Source organism: Jaculus jaculus, chromosome 11 (assembly GCF_020740685.1).
Source record: "Jaculus jaculus isolate mJacJac1 chromosome 11, mJacJac1.mat.Y.cur, whole genome shotgun sequence".
Taxonomy (NCBI): Eukaryota; Metazoa; Chordata; class Mammalia; order Rodentia; family Dipodidae; genus Jaculus; species Jaculus jaculus.
Genome location: NC_059112.1, coordinates 17,538,818 through 17,554,511, shown reverse-complemented (window position 1 = coordinate 17,554,511; position 15,694 = coordinate 17,538,818). Strand labels below are relative to the sequence as shown.

Here is a 15,694-nt window from a genome sequence, read left to right as displayed (position 1 = left end):
TGGCGCATGCGTCTGGAGTTCATTTGCAGTGGCTGAAGACCCTGGTGTGCTCTTCTCACTCTCAAATAACTTTTTTTTTTTTTAAATGTGTCTTTTGGGGGGGGTTAGAGGTAGGGTCTCACTCTGGTCCAGGCTGAATTCACTATGTAGTCTCAAACTCACAGCCATCCACCTACCTCTGCCTCCCCAGTGCTGGGATTAAAGGCGTGTGTCACCACGCCCGGCTGAAAGGTGCCTTAAAAAAAGGAGTCAACACAAACTATGAAAAAGCCTTTGAGAAGGGGGAGGGGAATAAAACAACCCCCAAAACAAAGGTGCATTAATTAGCGTTGAAAACCGAGGACAGAAACGGTGTTCTACGCTCCGCTTCCGTCCGTGCATTTGTGCAGCAAACTTTAAATCGGAAAAGAGTGTTGTTTTCACCGATGAGATAATGCCTTTAGAAGTGCTTAGCCTAGTGTCTGGCCTGGATAGTAAGCCCTCAACAAATTACGGTTATTACTTTGACCTCAGACTTCCCTCAACCTCCTGGGACTCAGGTTTCTCATATTCAAGGGAAGAAGCAGACCACAGATGGGTCTCTGGGGCTCCCGCCAGCTCGGAGCATCTCGCATTTCAAGTAGGAAGCATTACTCGGAAGGTAATCTGCTCTACAGATGAAGTCAACTCTTCCTTCTCGGAGGCCCGGCTGAGCCGCCCAAACGCGGCCAGCGCTCCGCCAGCGGCGTCGTGGGCCTGGAGGGGTGGGAAGAGTGAAGAACACACCCCGGCGCCCCTCATCCCCAACCCACAGCAGGGCCACAGGATTCCGGCGAGCTTCGGCACTCTCCGCCCCCTCGCAGGGTACCTGCCCTCCTTCTCCTCCTCCTCCTCAGTGGGCGGCGCCGGCATCCCGAGCGCCTCTCCACCACCAGCTTGGCCGGTACCACCTCCTCCACCGCCCTTTCCGGTGCTAGCCACACCCCCTAGGCCTCAGCCCCCGCCCCGCCGGGTACCAGCCCATCTTCTCCTCCCTGGGAGACGCCAGCATCCACAGCGGTCTTCGCCGCCAAGCCCCTTCCGGCTCTGGCCACGCCCCCAGCCTCCTTCCCGGGCGGGGCCGGCAAACACAGCGGCTCTTCATCGCCACGCCCCTTCCGGTCCCCTCGCGCAACCTCATTGGTCGCCGAAGCCACGCCCCCGCCCCCTCCGCCCCTCCGCGAGTTGCGCGCCCGCGGGCGTCCACGTCCTCCCTCCGTCCCTCCCTCCCTCCCTCGACGCTCTGAGGTCACCGACGGGGTTGGCCGGCAGGGGGCGGAGGGACGGAGGGAAGATGGCGGCCGAGGCCGGATATTGGCGCCGCCTCCCCCAATCGCGGAGCCGGCGCAGATGAGGCGGCTGGGCCGGAGGCCAGCGGCGCTTCGGAACCGGAGCTGGGGTGGCGGCGGCGGCGGCGGTGGTGGTGGCGGCGGCGGTGGTGAGGGAGACCCCGGCGGTGGAGCCCGGCCCTCGCTCTATGCCGGCGCCTCGGCTAGAGTGAGCGGAGGCGGAGGTAACGCCTCTTCGGCTCTTCGGCTCTTTCCGTGTGGGTTGTTGAGACCGGGCCGAAGCCGGGCGACGGGGCCGGGATGGAGGACGTGAACTCCAACGTGAACGCCGACCAGGAGGTGCGGAAGCTGCAGGAGCTGGTGAAGAAGCTGGAGAAGCAGAACGAGCAGCTGCGGAGCCGCTCGGGAGCCGTGCAGAGCAGCGCCGCCGCCGCCGCCGCCTCCCTCGCCTCCCTGGGGCCCGGCAGCCCGCTGAGGACCGCTGGGTCCACTCCGTGCGCCTCGGGCGCGGCGTCCCCTCGGGGCCTCCCCTTGGGCCTCGGCGTCAAGGCGTGCGCGGGGGTCGGCGGTGGCGGCGGAGCGGGCCCGCGGAGGACCAGTAGCGACGACCTACGGGACGCCGCCTCCTTGCTGGCGGCGGGCGAGGGCGGCTTGCTGGACGAGGTGGAGCCGCTGCGGCCCGACGAGCTGGAGCGACTGTCAGGCTGGGAGGAGGAGGAGGAGAGCTGGTGAGCCCGGGCTCTCTGGGGGGAGTGGGGTGATGGTGGTGGTCTTGGGGGTGGGGTCCCTCCTTGCAAGGACGAGGCGCTTTGTATATGTAGCGGAGTGGCCATCTGGCGTTTGGGGGACGACTCCTGCTTGGGGTTGCTCTGGCTGCGGGGAGGTGAGCTTGGAGTGGGTGTTGCAAGGAGACCGACGTGTGCCTAGTTCTCGTGGGTGGTGCACTCTCCGGGTGCTGGACCCGATTGTGTGTGGGGGGTGGGAAGGTGGTGCACAGCCTTGGAGAAGAGGGTCTGCTCGCTCGGAGCAGTCGGGAGATGCAAAGCTGCTTTGTAGGAAGGACTCTTTTTTTTTTTTTTTTTTTGCGCTTTTGTGCGAGATGCCAGCTTCCCGATGGTAGTGGCCTGGGCAGTTTTGGATGTCGGGAGGGTGTTGATGGAGGTGCGGGGAGGACGCGCCTACCTACCTGCCTCTGCGGAGGTCAGGGACCTGGACCAGAGTGACATGGATGGGTATGTGTCTGGTTGGGAAGGGGCAGGCCGCCGTGGGCACTGAGCACTCCCCGTTGGGTATGGTGGGGGGGGGGAGCTTGCTTTGTGTGAAGAGGGCAGAGGATGGTGTCGCTTTGTGTTAAGAGTCGACGTGCAACGGGAGCCTTGAATCTTAACTTATTTTTTTTAAGGCAAGAATTGGGTCTTGGCATTTTTTTAGAGCCGTGAAAGGACAGTTAGCACACCTGTATATCATTTCCGTGTCGTCTTGGGGTGGGTGTGGTGGGGGGGCCGCCGAGAAAGTCCTATTTAAATCTCCGAACTAAAGCCATCAGGATGAACTTCTGACCCCCGCAGCAGAAAATTGCACTTTAATTAATAGAAACGACAGGAGAAGCTTTGTCCTTTTTATGCTATTGCAACTTAATAAAAAATACCTGTGGGAAATGGTCCTCTTCTCTTGGCTAAAAACTTTCAGCTAAAATGTTTCTAGTCTGTTGACATTGAAACTTCAGAAATCCTTCGTGGTGTCGCAGGCCTGGAAATTGGAAGTGTTCTCTTTGCTTTGCCTGATTCAGGCCCTTGGTTTGCCACTTACAGCTGGTGACCTTGGGCAAATTACTCCGAGCTTCATTTTTCTCCCGTTATTCGATGAGGGAAATGATAGTTCTCCTCTGAAGTTGTGAAAATTAAGTCTGGTACCTCATGTACAGTTCCCACAATGAACTTGGCATAAATTCTGTAGAACTAACTAACCCTATCCTTAACCCTAGTTACATAAATGAAGAATGTCTGAGTTCCTTTGTGGTGCTTCGGGAGATTTTAAAGATTCTTGAGTGTCGTGCCTGTTCATAAGTGTTTCCAGTAAGGTGGAGAGCGAGGTTTTATGCAATTAAACAAGGTAGAACGCATTCATAGACTGGCTGCATGGAACAGAAACTTTGTACAAGTGCTCAGAAGCTGGGAAGAACGTATTGGGCCAAATAGTGGGTTTGGAGTCCTGGGGCGGGGAACTGCGGACTGCATTTTATGCTCTTGATAACTCCAAAGAGGTATTTATAACTCCTACTTCGGAAGATATGAATGAGAGGTGCTCTTCAGTAACCGATGCCAGTACTTTCTGTTATTAACAAATGATACCAAGTATTCTTAGGACTGACTGGCAGTTACAGTTTTTCATATAAGTGTGAAATCACGTCCTCCCAAAGGAATCCTGGGGGGGTGTGCACTTTTAAAGCCCTCAGAATCATCTAGTGTCATCCTGTCTCTTCTGAGCAACCATGGCCTCCCTGCTCGTAATAATGAGGATTAGCCGCGCTCACCAGCCCATTTTAGATTATGTATTATTAGAACACATTGACTCCACTTAGAGAGGCTGGTGAAGTAAGACCTTGGCTTCTTTGGTTTCTAAACGTAGGATTTGTTCAGATAAAGCAGCCAGTATTTTTAGATATGTCAGAAGTTGCTTTTGGCCACCTGATTCCTGCTTACTGCTTTCATCTGGTTTTATGTCTTGGTGCTGTAGATACCTTAATGCTTTTCCTGAAAAGATTTGTATGAATTAGAAGTTGAAGGGTAGGTAGTGGGTGTGGGTCAGTGGTGAGCCACCTTGTGTGAAGTCCGGGTTAGATCCCTATAGGGTGTGAGGAGTTGGGGGAGGGGTGGAATTGGAGAAGTCATAGTTAAGCTGCCTTGAGATGTGTTAGGATGTGTGTTTGTGGTGCAAACTGGAGGGTGTGGCTGTCAGTAGCAGTAAGATTGATAGTTTTCTTTCTTAGCAAGTCAAAAGTCCACTTTCCATAGCGTATACACGTCACATTTCTTCCTTTTCTTTGTTGCAGTGCCTAGGATTATAGTTTTAAATTTTTTATTGCATATATATGTGGAGTGTGTATGCATGTGGTGCGTGTGTATGCAGGTGCACATGTGTGTGAGTGCACATGGAGGTCAGAGGACAGCCTCAGGAGGTGCCTTAACCACTGAGCCATCTCTCCAGCCCTGAGGACTGTCTTGTCTTCCTCAGGAACGATGTCCACCTCCTCACATGGCATTTCTTTTTTTAGAAAAATTTTATTTATTTATTTATTTGAGAGCGACAGACACAGAGAGAAAGACAGATAGAGGAAGAGAGAGAGAATGGGCGCGCCACGGCTTCCAGCCTCTGCTAACGAGCTCCAGATGCTTGCGCCCCCTTGTGCATCTGGCTAACGTGGGACCTGGGGAACCGAGCCTCGAACCGGGGTCCTTAGGCTTCACAGGCAAGCGCTTAACCGCTAAGCCATCTCTCCAGCCCGCACATGGCATTTCTTTAAAGGAATGTTTTGCTTCAACCATTTGTACCACAAAACGCTTAAAGCTATCTGGAGGAATAATTGTAGTTTGTGGGAAAGATGAATGTAAGGGAATTTGGGGTCAACAAAAATAAACAGCTTTCTTTAATTCTGGACATGCTTGAGATACAAATGTGCACTAAAGTCAATAGGGGCTAGGGTTGCTCTCAGGGAAGTAGTTCTGTGGGAACACACTTCACAGCCCTGCTGACAGCCGCGCCTCTCTCGGGCTCCTGTGGTGGAGAGGAGGCCAGCTCTGCGATAAACGCATTTACTTCATAACCTCGAACGCGCATGTATGTGAATAACTGAAGCCCAGGTTGTACAGAACTCTGGGTACTTTTTCTATGAGTGGTGCATGCTAATGTTTCCTATTCTGTTCCTATTCAGGAGGGCACATGTTAGTGAGTACGTCCTGGAGCCAACTTCAAGATCCACTCAGGGGTTGAAACTTTAAGCTTGAAAAAAACTGTTCTAGAATAATTCAAAGACTTTGGAAGAGAATTAACATTATTGCCTATCACAGTGTGTTAGGCAGTGCCGGAAACTTACAAACATTTTTGCATTTAATTATGTTTTGTTTATTTATTTTTTTTTTTATTGTCTCTGCCCCTAGTAGGGCCTCCCTCTAGCCCATGCTAATCTGGAACTCGTTCTGTAGCCCCAGGCTGGCCTCAAACTCTTGGTGTTCCTTGACCTTGGCGTCCTGAGTGGCGAGATTGCAGACCTGCACACCTAGCACTTCATTAGTTTGTACGCAGAAAGGGAGAACGAGAGTGAACATGAACAGGCGCACCAGCACCTTTAGCCACTGCCGACAAACTCCAGAGGCACGCGCCACCTTACGGGTATTGAGGGATTGAATAACCTGGTTTGTTAGGCTTTGCAGGGAAGTTCCTTAACTGCTAAGCCACCTTTCCAGTCCAGCATTTAATTTCTACACATTTATATATATATATTATATACATATGTATGCATATATGTATAATGTATGTGTACATATTATATATATATGTACGTTAATAAGGTAGGTGTCAGTTTCTTCATAAAGAAACTTACTCTGTCTCAGCCTCTGCTTAACACACAGTAAATAATGGAATGAAGATTAGAAGTCAGCTCTTTATCAAAGTTTATGGCATTCCCACTATATTTTGCATTTTCCAAATAGAATGTTACCTTTTCCACATGAATGGCTCTTTTGTTTTTACTCATTTATTTGCAAACAGAGAGAGAGATAGAAGAAAGACACAGAGAATGGGCGTGCCAGGCTTCCAGCTGCTGCAAACGAACTTCAGATACATGTGCCATTTTGTGCATCTGGCTTTACATGGATACTGGGGAATCAAACTCAGGTTGTTAGGCTTTGCGGTAAGCACCTTACCCACTAAAACATCTTTCCAGCCTTAAATGGCCCTTTTAAATATTTGAGGGATACTTTCATGTCCCTAGTGACCTCTTCTGCCCACCATACATTCTGCACATTCTTTTTTACTAAATCTTAGTGTACTTAATAGTTTCAGTATTTTATTTTTATTTGAAAGAGAGGGAATATGGGTGCACCAGGGCATCTAGCTACTGCACGTGAACTCCAGATGCATGCATCTGGCTTACGTGGGTACTAGGGAATTGAACCTGGGTCCTTTGCCTTAACTGCTAAGCCATCCCTCTAGCCCCCCAACCTTATTTTTGTGAGGTAAACTTTAAAAAAAAATTATTTACGTAGAAAGAGGCAGATGGAGAAAGGGAGAGAATGGGTGCACCAGGGCCTCCAGTCACCGCAAACGAACTCCAGATGCATGCACCACCTTGTGCCTCTGGCTTACATAAATACTGGGGAATTGAACCTGGGTCCTTAGGTTTTGCAGGCAAATGCCTTGAGTGCTAAGCCATCTCTGTGTGATAAATTTTTTGAGCTTAGGTACAAGGCATTTAAGTTATACTTTTTAGTCTTTATGTAGGCACTTAATACTGTCTTTCTGATTTTTTTTTTTTGTATATTCATATTTGGTAGGTATGTCTGCTGTTCATTCATTTCATTCAGTTGTGCACACAAATATTTAAGTGACAGAATAAATTACCCTGAGGTATGCAACTCACTTTGACACCCTGTCCAGAGCACCCATCTGTTAACAGACATTATGGTCCTTTAGTGGCTGTTCATTCCCCCTATTGTTGTCACAACCATGTGACATTTTTGTTTGTGTGACTATTCTGAAAGATTTTGTCAAATGCTGTAATGTGATTAAGCTATAATGTGCCTGCAGGTTTTTTACCTGCAACAACATAATCTGTTAAAGTAGAAATTGCAGTAAATTTGGTTTGACTTGTTCATGATGAATCTTCTGACTTTCATGGAATCACTTTTTGTTGTTGCTTTGTTTTTCCAAGGTAGGGTCTCACTTTAGCCCAGGCTGACCTGGAATTCACTTTCAATCTCTGGCTGATTTCTAACTCACAGTGATCCTCCTACCTCTGCCTCCTGAGTGCTGGGATTTAAGGTGCACATCACTGCACACAGCTGCACTTTCTTCTTTCTTTAAAATACTTTTATTGGTTAGAGGGGGAGTGTGTGTGAATATGGCCACCCCAGGGTCTCTTGTCACTGCACACGGAGTCTGGATAATGTGCCGCTTTGTACCTCTGGCTTTACATGGGTACTGGGGAATCACACCTAACTAGAGACCGTCAGGCTTTGCAAGCAAGTGCCTATAACTAATGAGCCATCTCTCCAGTCCCGCTTTTTCATTAGTTTTTTTATTATTATATATTTTTGAGAGAGAAAACAAGAAAGAGGTAGACAGAATGGGCACACCAGGGCCTTTCAGCCACTGTGGACGAACTCCTGACGCATGCGCCCTCTTGTGTGCATGTGTGACATTGCACGTTTGCATCAGTGTGTGTCTGGGTATGTGGGATCTGGTGATTGGAACATGTTCTTAGGCTTCACAGGCAAGCGTCTTAACCACCAAGCCCTCTTTCTAGTCCCCACTTTTTCCTTTCTTAATTCACAGACATTCTGTTTATTTTGAATTTTGTAACGGAATTGGATTGTTATGAAATTTCTAGACATTGGTTATCTTTCTCTTTAAAAATAAAATTTCAGGTTCTGGAGAGATGACTCAGTGGTTGAAGATGCTTGCTTGAAAAGCCTGCTGGCCCAGATTCAGTTTCTTGGTATCCACATAAAGCCAAAGTGAAGCATGTGTGAATGTGTCTGGAGTTTCCTATGGCAAGAGGTTGTTTTCTCTCAAGTTAAAAAAAAAAAGTTTATTTTTGTCTCTTTTTTTGTTTATTTCTTTATTTGAAAGTGACAGAGAAAGAGGGTGATTGAGAGAGAAAGAATGGGCAGGGCTTTCAGCCAGTGCAAACCAACTCTAGACGCATGCACCCCCTTGTGCATCTGGCTAACGTGGGTCCTGGGGTGAGCGTGAAAGAATTGGTGCATCTGGGCCTCTAGCCACCGCAGTCGAACTCCACAAGCTTGCAGCAGCTTGTGCACATGTGCAGCCTTGTGCTTGCATCACCTTGTGCCTCTGGCTTACATGGAATCTGGAGAGAGATCGAACACAGATTCTTAGGCTTCACAGGCAAGTTTCTTAACTGCTAAGCCATCTCTTTAGCCCTAAAAATATTTTAGTTGTATTTAAGTGTGTGGGTGGGGGGGAGGGAGGGAGAATGGGCACACCATTGCTTGCAGCCACTGCAAAGAAATTCAAGACACATGTGTCACCTTGTGTATCTGGCTTATGTGGGTCTTGGGTAATTGATCCTGGTCCTTTGGCTTTGCAAGCAAGTGCCTTAACTGCTAAGCCATTACTCCAGCCCAGGCTGACCTGGAATTCACTCTGTATTCTCAGAGTGACCTCAAACTCATGGTGATCCTCCTACCTCTGCTTCCTGAGGGTTGGGATTAAAGGTGTGCGCCACCACGCCCAGCTTCCTCCACAGTATTTCTGATGCACAGTGATTTTTATGATAATTTTTTTTCAGTTGTTTAAAGACTTAATATCTAACTTTTTGTTTTGTTTTGTTTTTGTTTTCGAGGTAGGGTTTCACTGTAGCTCAGGCTGACCTGGAATTCACTATGTAGTTTCAAGGTGGCCCCGAACTCATGGTGATCCTACCTCTGCCTCCCCGAGTGCTGGGATTAAAGGCGTGCGCCACCACACCCAGCATAATTTTCTTTAATTTGAACATTAATTTCCTTTGAAGAATGTTCTTTCCTGTCTCTGAGCAAGCTAGTGTCAAGAAATTCACAGAAACCCTAGGAGATGTTTTGTTTCTTCCTGGTCATTAAGCATCCTTGCGTTTCATCAGTATTGTACTGAAACTATTTTTTTTTTAAATTATTTATTTATTTATTTGAGAGCGACAGACACAGACAGATAGAGGAAGAGAGAGAGAATGGGCGCACCAGGGCTTCCAGCCTCTGCAAACGAACTCCAGACGCGTGCGCCCCCTTGTGCATCTGGCTAACGTGGGACCTGGAGAACCGAGCCTCCAACCGGGGTCCTTAGGCTTCACAGGCAAGCGCTTAACTGCTACGCCATCTCTCCAGCCCTTGTACTGAAACTATTGATGTGGTTTTTCTATTGTAAGTTTTTCGTAACTGAGATACAACTTCATACCATTTCAAACATATAACGCTGTAACTTCGGACATTCACAGAGTTATCCAGTTGCCGCCTCTATGTAATTCCAGAACGTTCTCATCATTGGTAAAGGAAGCTCTAATCTCTTAGCAGCTACTCTGTTTTCCCATCTTCCTCTCCTTTGTCTACTTTGTGTCATTCAAATTGCCTGTTCTGGTCACTTTATGTATGTGAAGTTACAGTGTGTGACTCACATGTTTTCAAGGACTATGTTGTAGCATGTATGAGAATATTACCTTATCTTTTCATTCCTTTGTGTGTGAACAATATCCCATTGTGTGGGTTTTCCACATTTGTCTATTCATTCATCAGTCGGTTTCCTTTGAAGAATGTTCTTCCTGGTCCATCTGAACAAACTAGTATCAGGAGACCACAGAAACTGAAAGGGATGTTTTTGTCTTCTTTGGTCAGTGCATTTTCAGTATTGACGGGCATTTAGATTGTTCTTGTGTTGTGACTATTAGGAATAATGCTTCCATGAACATTATTTACAAGTGTTTGGATGCACATGTGTTTTCATTTTTTCTTGGATATATGCCTAGGAGTGGAATTACTCCAGATGGTATTGATGCAGGATTTGGGGGCTCAGGAGTTGTCTCCCAGAATTTCTGAACCTTGTTGTTGGTTCTTTCCTATCTTAATAAGGTGGGCTAAAGCAAGACAAGTTATGAATTATTAAATTTATTTAGGGAGAAATCACAACTTATGGGGTTTATTTAAGAGCTCAGGAGTCATAAACACATGGGAAGTAGGAAACATGGAAACTGCATAATTTATAAGGTTCATTTAAGAGAAACTGAGGTTTGGGGGAAACTGGAGTAGAGGCAGAAGCACATGAAAGGGGAATCTACTAGGTAGAGAGACTTAGGCACTGCCCTGGCATTCATCATGTTTCTCCTTGTAGGGTAGTTAATAGGGCAAATGGTGAGGCTAAGGGAAAATGAGAGGGCAGATAGCAAAGCAGACACCGGGAGATTCAGAGGAGAAATTAATAATGAAGAAAATGACACACTATTAGTTACCTAAAGTTAGTGAAAACACCCACGTGGTAGATCTGGGCTGTAAGGGAAATAATGTACCTGGTAGATTAGGAGACAGGGAAATCATGCATGTAATCAAAGTGAGAAGTTACCTCAAACCATAAAGCAGAGGCAAGCAGAAGAGTTCTCCCAGGCCAGGAAACAGTTTTATGTTCTTCCTCTCCCACCCCCAGCCAGGCTTGGTGAGGAGGAAGCTGGACTCACTCCTATCCCTGTGGTTGGTAGGTTTGGAGGGCAGATTCCAGAGCCAGCGCACCTGGGCAGTCTACTGTCTGGGTAGTGCTAGACTGTGGGCAGCAGAGGGCGCTGTAGATGAGTGTTGATCAGATTCGAGTTCCAGTTCTGCCAAGAGTCCTTTGTTGTTGTTGTTGTTGTTTTGAGGTAATTTGGTCTCTAGCCCAGGCTAGTCTGGAATTCACTATGTACTTTCAGCTTGGCCTTGAACTCAAGGCGGTTCTCCTACCTCTGCCTCCTGAGTGCTGGGATTAAAGGTGTGCGCCATCACACCCAGCTAGGAGTTCTCACTTTGGGGTGAGATGGCATGTGAGGTAGCATCTTCTGGTTCACTCTTTGGGCCTCAATCTCTAATTAACATTGCCTTTAAAAAAAAAAAAAAGCTTGGTGGCGCGCGCGATTTAATCCCAGCACTCGGGAGGCAGAGGTAGGAGGATCGCAGTGAGTTCAAGGCCACCCTGAGACTACAGAGTTAATTCCAGGTCAGCCTGGACCAGAGTGAGACCCTACCTCGAAAAACCAAAAAAAAAAAAAAAAAAAGCCAACTTTCTCCTATCTTCCTTCAGTATCACCAGGTTTAACTTTTTGGGAAACTACTAGATTGTTTTTCATCGTGACTGTACTGTTTTTTATTTCTATAAGCAATGTATGAGGAGGATTCTAATTTTCCCCCATTTTTGGCACTACTTGCTTGTCTTTTTTATTATAACCATTTGTTGGTATCTCATTTTGGTTCTCATTCCCTTTTCTCTAAGGACTGATGATGTTTGGCATCTTTATTTTGTATTTCTGCATGTGTTTGGCCATGTTTGTATCCGTTTTAGAGAAATCTCTTCACCCCTTGGCACATCTCCCTCTCTCATTAAACTCAGTGCCTTGTGCATGCTAGGCAAGTGGTTTGCCTCTGAGCTTTGTCCCCTCCCCTCTTCTACTTCCTAATGAGGCCATTGGCCTTCATATTGTAGTTGTCAGTTCTTTGTAGATTCTAGATACAAGTTCTGTTTTTTCTTGGGGGGGGGGGCTCGAGGTAGAGTTCCACTCTAGTCCAGGCTGACCTGGAACTCACTGTGTAGTCTCAGGGTGGCCTCAAACTCATGGTGATCCACCTACCTCTGCCTCCTGAGTGCTGGGGTTAAAGGCGTGCGCGGCTCTAGATACACATTCTATATGACGTGATTTACAAGTGTTGCCAGGTGTGGTGGTGCACATGCTTAATCTTAACCCCAGCACTTGGTAGGCAGAGTTAAGTGAATCTCTCAGTTAGAGGTCAGCCTGGGGGGCTACAGAGTGAGCTCCAGGTCAGCCTGGTCTAGACCCTGCCTTGAAAAAAACCTAAATAAATAAATAAACAGTAAAATTAAAAAATGTTCTCCATACTGTGTTGTATTTTAATTTTCTTTTTTTAAATTTATTTTTACATTTTAGAGGGAAAGATACAGAATTGGCATATCAGGGCCTCAGCCACTGCAGTCCAACTCCAGGTCCTTGTGGCACCTAGTGGGCCTGTGCAACATTTGTGCCTCTGGCTAACATGGGATCTGGAGAGTAAAACATGGGTCCTTAGCCTTTGCAGGCAAGCACCTTGACCGCTAAGCCATGTCTTCAACCCTAAAACTTATTTATTTGAAAGAGAAAGAAAGAGGGAGATAATGAGAGAAAGCAAATGGACAGGTCAGGGCCTTTAGCCACTGCAGACAAACTCTGTAAGCATGTGCCACCTGTGCATCTGGCTTACATGGGTCCTGTGGAATATTGCCCATAATGTTATTTGAGAAGGCCAAGCAATAAAGCTATCTAATTTGTATAATTATCACTGCTTATTTGAATAGTCTAATAGTCATTCACTGATTATGTCTTTGGAAGATTTGTTTTCTAAATGGAGATGCTAAAATAATAAGGAAGCAGGGTGTGGTGGAACATTCTTGTAGTCCCATGTACTTAGAAAGTTGAGCTGGGTGGATTACTTAGTGAGCTCAGGAGACCAGTCTCAAAAAAAGTAAATAAATACAAATTAAAAACTCAGCCAAGAAGGGCGCCAGACCTGGTAAAATACTACAAGTCACTGTTGTTCAGGCATGTTTTATATACTAAGGCGTTTAGTCATTTATTTTGAGTAATTTTGAGTTAGTATTACGTCTATTTTGTTATTATGGTAAAATATATGTAACAAAGTCCTGTGTTGTTTAAACTTTTTTTTTTCATTTTACTTTATTTACATATATGTGTAACCTAGGGTCTCTTGTCACTGCAAATGAATACCTGGTTAGCTTTGTGGGTGACTTGGGAATTGAACCCAGGTTGGCAAACTTGGCAGTCAAGCAACTGTAAGACTGAGCTATCTCCCTAGTCCTCAGTGCTAGTCATTTTTACAAGTATAGCTCGTTAGCATTAAGTATACTCAAATTGTGTGGATATTGCCACCATTCACCTTGAGCAGTTGCTCTCCAGCTGGGGGACTGTGGGGGGGGGGGCTTCAGGAGGTGCCGCCTCGCTGGCCCAAGTAGGTCTGCTGCCTATGAACAGCTGCTCACGCACGCTCCTGCTGCCGGGAACCGTGCTGCTCTCTCTTGTCTGCCTTCTGTGTGGGGATGGACTGAGACCCTTGAACCTGTGAGCCAAAATGATTCTTTCCTCCCGGAAATTACTGCTGCCAGATAGTTCATCAGTGAAAAAGTAACTGACGTTACTTTTGTATGGATGGGACCATGATATTAGACCTTTTGTGTGGTTTACTTCATTAGCATATGTCTTCAAAGTTTATCCATTTAAAATTACTTATTTAAACATTTTTTTCTTTACTTGAGACAGAAAAGCAGAGAGATTGGGAAGGAGGGAGGGAAGAAAGAGAGAAAGAGAGAATGGACACACCAGGGTCTCCAGCCACTGCATGTGAACTCCAGATGCATGTACCCTCAAGTAAAGGTAGGCAAATTTTGATATAATGTAAGGAAGATTTTTGTTTGTTTGTTTTTCGAAGGTAGGGTCTTGCTCTAGCCCAAGCTGACCTGGAATTCATTATGTATTCTCAAAGTGGTCTCGAACTCATGGCGATCCTACCTTAGCCTTGAGTGCTGGGACTAAAGGCATATGCCACCATGCCCAGTTTAAGGAAAAAATTTTTTTGTTTTGTTTTGTTTTGTTTTTTGAGGTAGGGTCTCACTCTAGCCCAGGCTGACCTGGAATTCATTATGTAGTCTCAGGGTGGCCTCTAACTCAGGGCAGCTTCCTACTCTGAGATTTAAGGTGTGTGCCACCATGCCTGGCTATTTTTTTAATTTTATATTTTATTTATTTGAGGGGGTAGGGAGGGAGGGAGGGAGGGAGAGAATGGGTGTGCCAGGGCCTTTAGCCACTGCAAGCAAACTCCACAGCCATGTGCCATCTTGTGCATCTGTCTTACATGAGTCCTAGAGAATCAAGCCTGGGTCCTTAGGCTTCACAGGCAAGTACCTTAACCACTAAGCTATTAATCCATCTCTCCAGCCCATCTTTGAGTTTTTTTTTTTTTTTTTGTACTTGGCATGCATTTTATTTTATTTTTAATTAATTAGTTAATTTTTTGGTTTTCGAGGCAGGGTCTCACTCTAGCTCAGGCTGACCTGGAATTCACTATGTAGTCGGAGGGTGGCCTCGATATCATGGCAATTCTCCTGCCTCGGCCTCCTGAGTGCTGGGATTAAAGGCATGCACCACCACGTCCGGCTTAATTTTATTTTTATTTATTTTTTGTTTTTTCTAATTTTATTTTATTTTTTATTGACAACTTCCATCATTGTAGACAGTAACGCATCATAATTACCTCCCTCTCCCCACTTTCCCCTTTGAAACTCCACACTCCATCATACCTCTTCCCCCTCTCAATCAGTCTCTTTTGTTTTGATGTTATGATCTTTTCCTCCTGTTATGATGGTCTTATGTAGGTAGTGTCAGGCACTGTGAGGTCATGGATGTCCAGGCTATTTTGTGTCTGGAGGAGCACTCTGTAAGGAGTCCTACCCTTCCTTTGGCTCTTACATTCTTTCTGCCACCTCTTCCGCAATGGACCCTGAGCCTTGGAAGGTGCGATAGAGATATTGCAGTGCTGAGCACTCCTCTGTCACAGTAATGTATGTAGTCTCAGGCTGGCCTTGCATTCACAGTGATCCTTTGACCTCTGCCTCCCAAATGCCAGGATTAAAGGCGTGTACCTGATATCATTTTTCTTTTGGCCCTCCACCATCCATGGTAAATGTTGTGTGGGTAATAATAGCCTCTGTAAGGTCATGAATGTACTGACCATTTAATGTCCAGAAGACAGCATTCCAAAGCACTCCTCCCCATCCTCTGGCTCTAAGGTTCTTTCTGCCACTTCTGCAATGGTCCTGAGCCTCAGAGGGTGTGATGGAGATGTCTCATTTATTGTTAAACACTCTGTCACTTCTTTTCAGCACAATGATGAGCTTTGAGTCTCCCTAGTAAGTAGTCACTACTATCTGAAAAGAGAATCTTCTCTAACCAGAAGTTAAGAGCACCACTATGGGCATTTTGGCGTGCATATTTTAAGATTCAGGGGGAAGTAAAAAAAAGGTTTCTTTGGAGTTGGGGCCACATGGAAGGCTATTGCTATCTATCTCTATCAGTCAAAAGACACAGGAAAAAGAGCAAGTAGGTTAGCAGAAAGGCGTGTGAACAAACTGGAATGAAGGTTGTTAGAGAACTGTGAAATAGAGTTGAAAATGTTTTTATATTTAAATTTTTTGTTTGTTTTTCAATGTAGGGTTTTACTCTAGCTCAGGCTGACGTGGAATTCACTATGTAGTCTCTGGGTGGCCTCAAACTCAAGGTGATCCTCCTACCGCTACCTCCTGACTGCTGGGATTAAAGGCGTGCACCGCCACACCTGGCTTCATATTTTAATTTTAAACTGTAAAAAAATTGCAAG

At 46.4% G+C, this 15,694-nt stretch overlaps 1 protein-coding gene across 3 annotated transcripts in view; it reads left to right on the top strand.

Annotated features, from left to right (window-relative positions):
• The first annotated feature begins 1,440 nt into the window (after positions 1–1,440).
• Slain2 (SLAIN motif family member 2) overlaps positions 1,441–15,694 on the top strand; it is a 56,783-nt gene continuing 42,529 nt past the window's right edge. For 2 of the 3 annotated variants that reach the window (XM_004658688.2, XM_004658687.2), the window contains exon 1: positions 1,441–2,035. In XM_004658688.2, the coding sequence (XP_004658745.1) occupies positions 1,608–2,035 (428 nt within the window). In that variant the 5' untranslated portion in view covers positions 1,441–1,607. Of the gene's footprint in view, positions 2,036–2,414; positions 2,540–15,694 lie in introns of those variants that run through there. The other variant, XM_045161728.1, reaches the window with a different exon arrangement.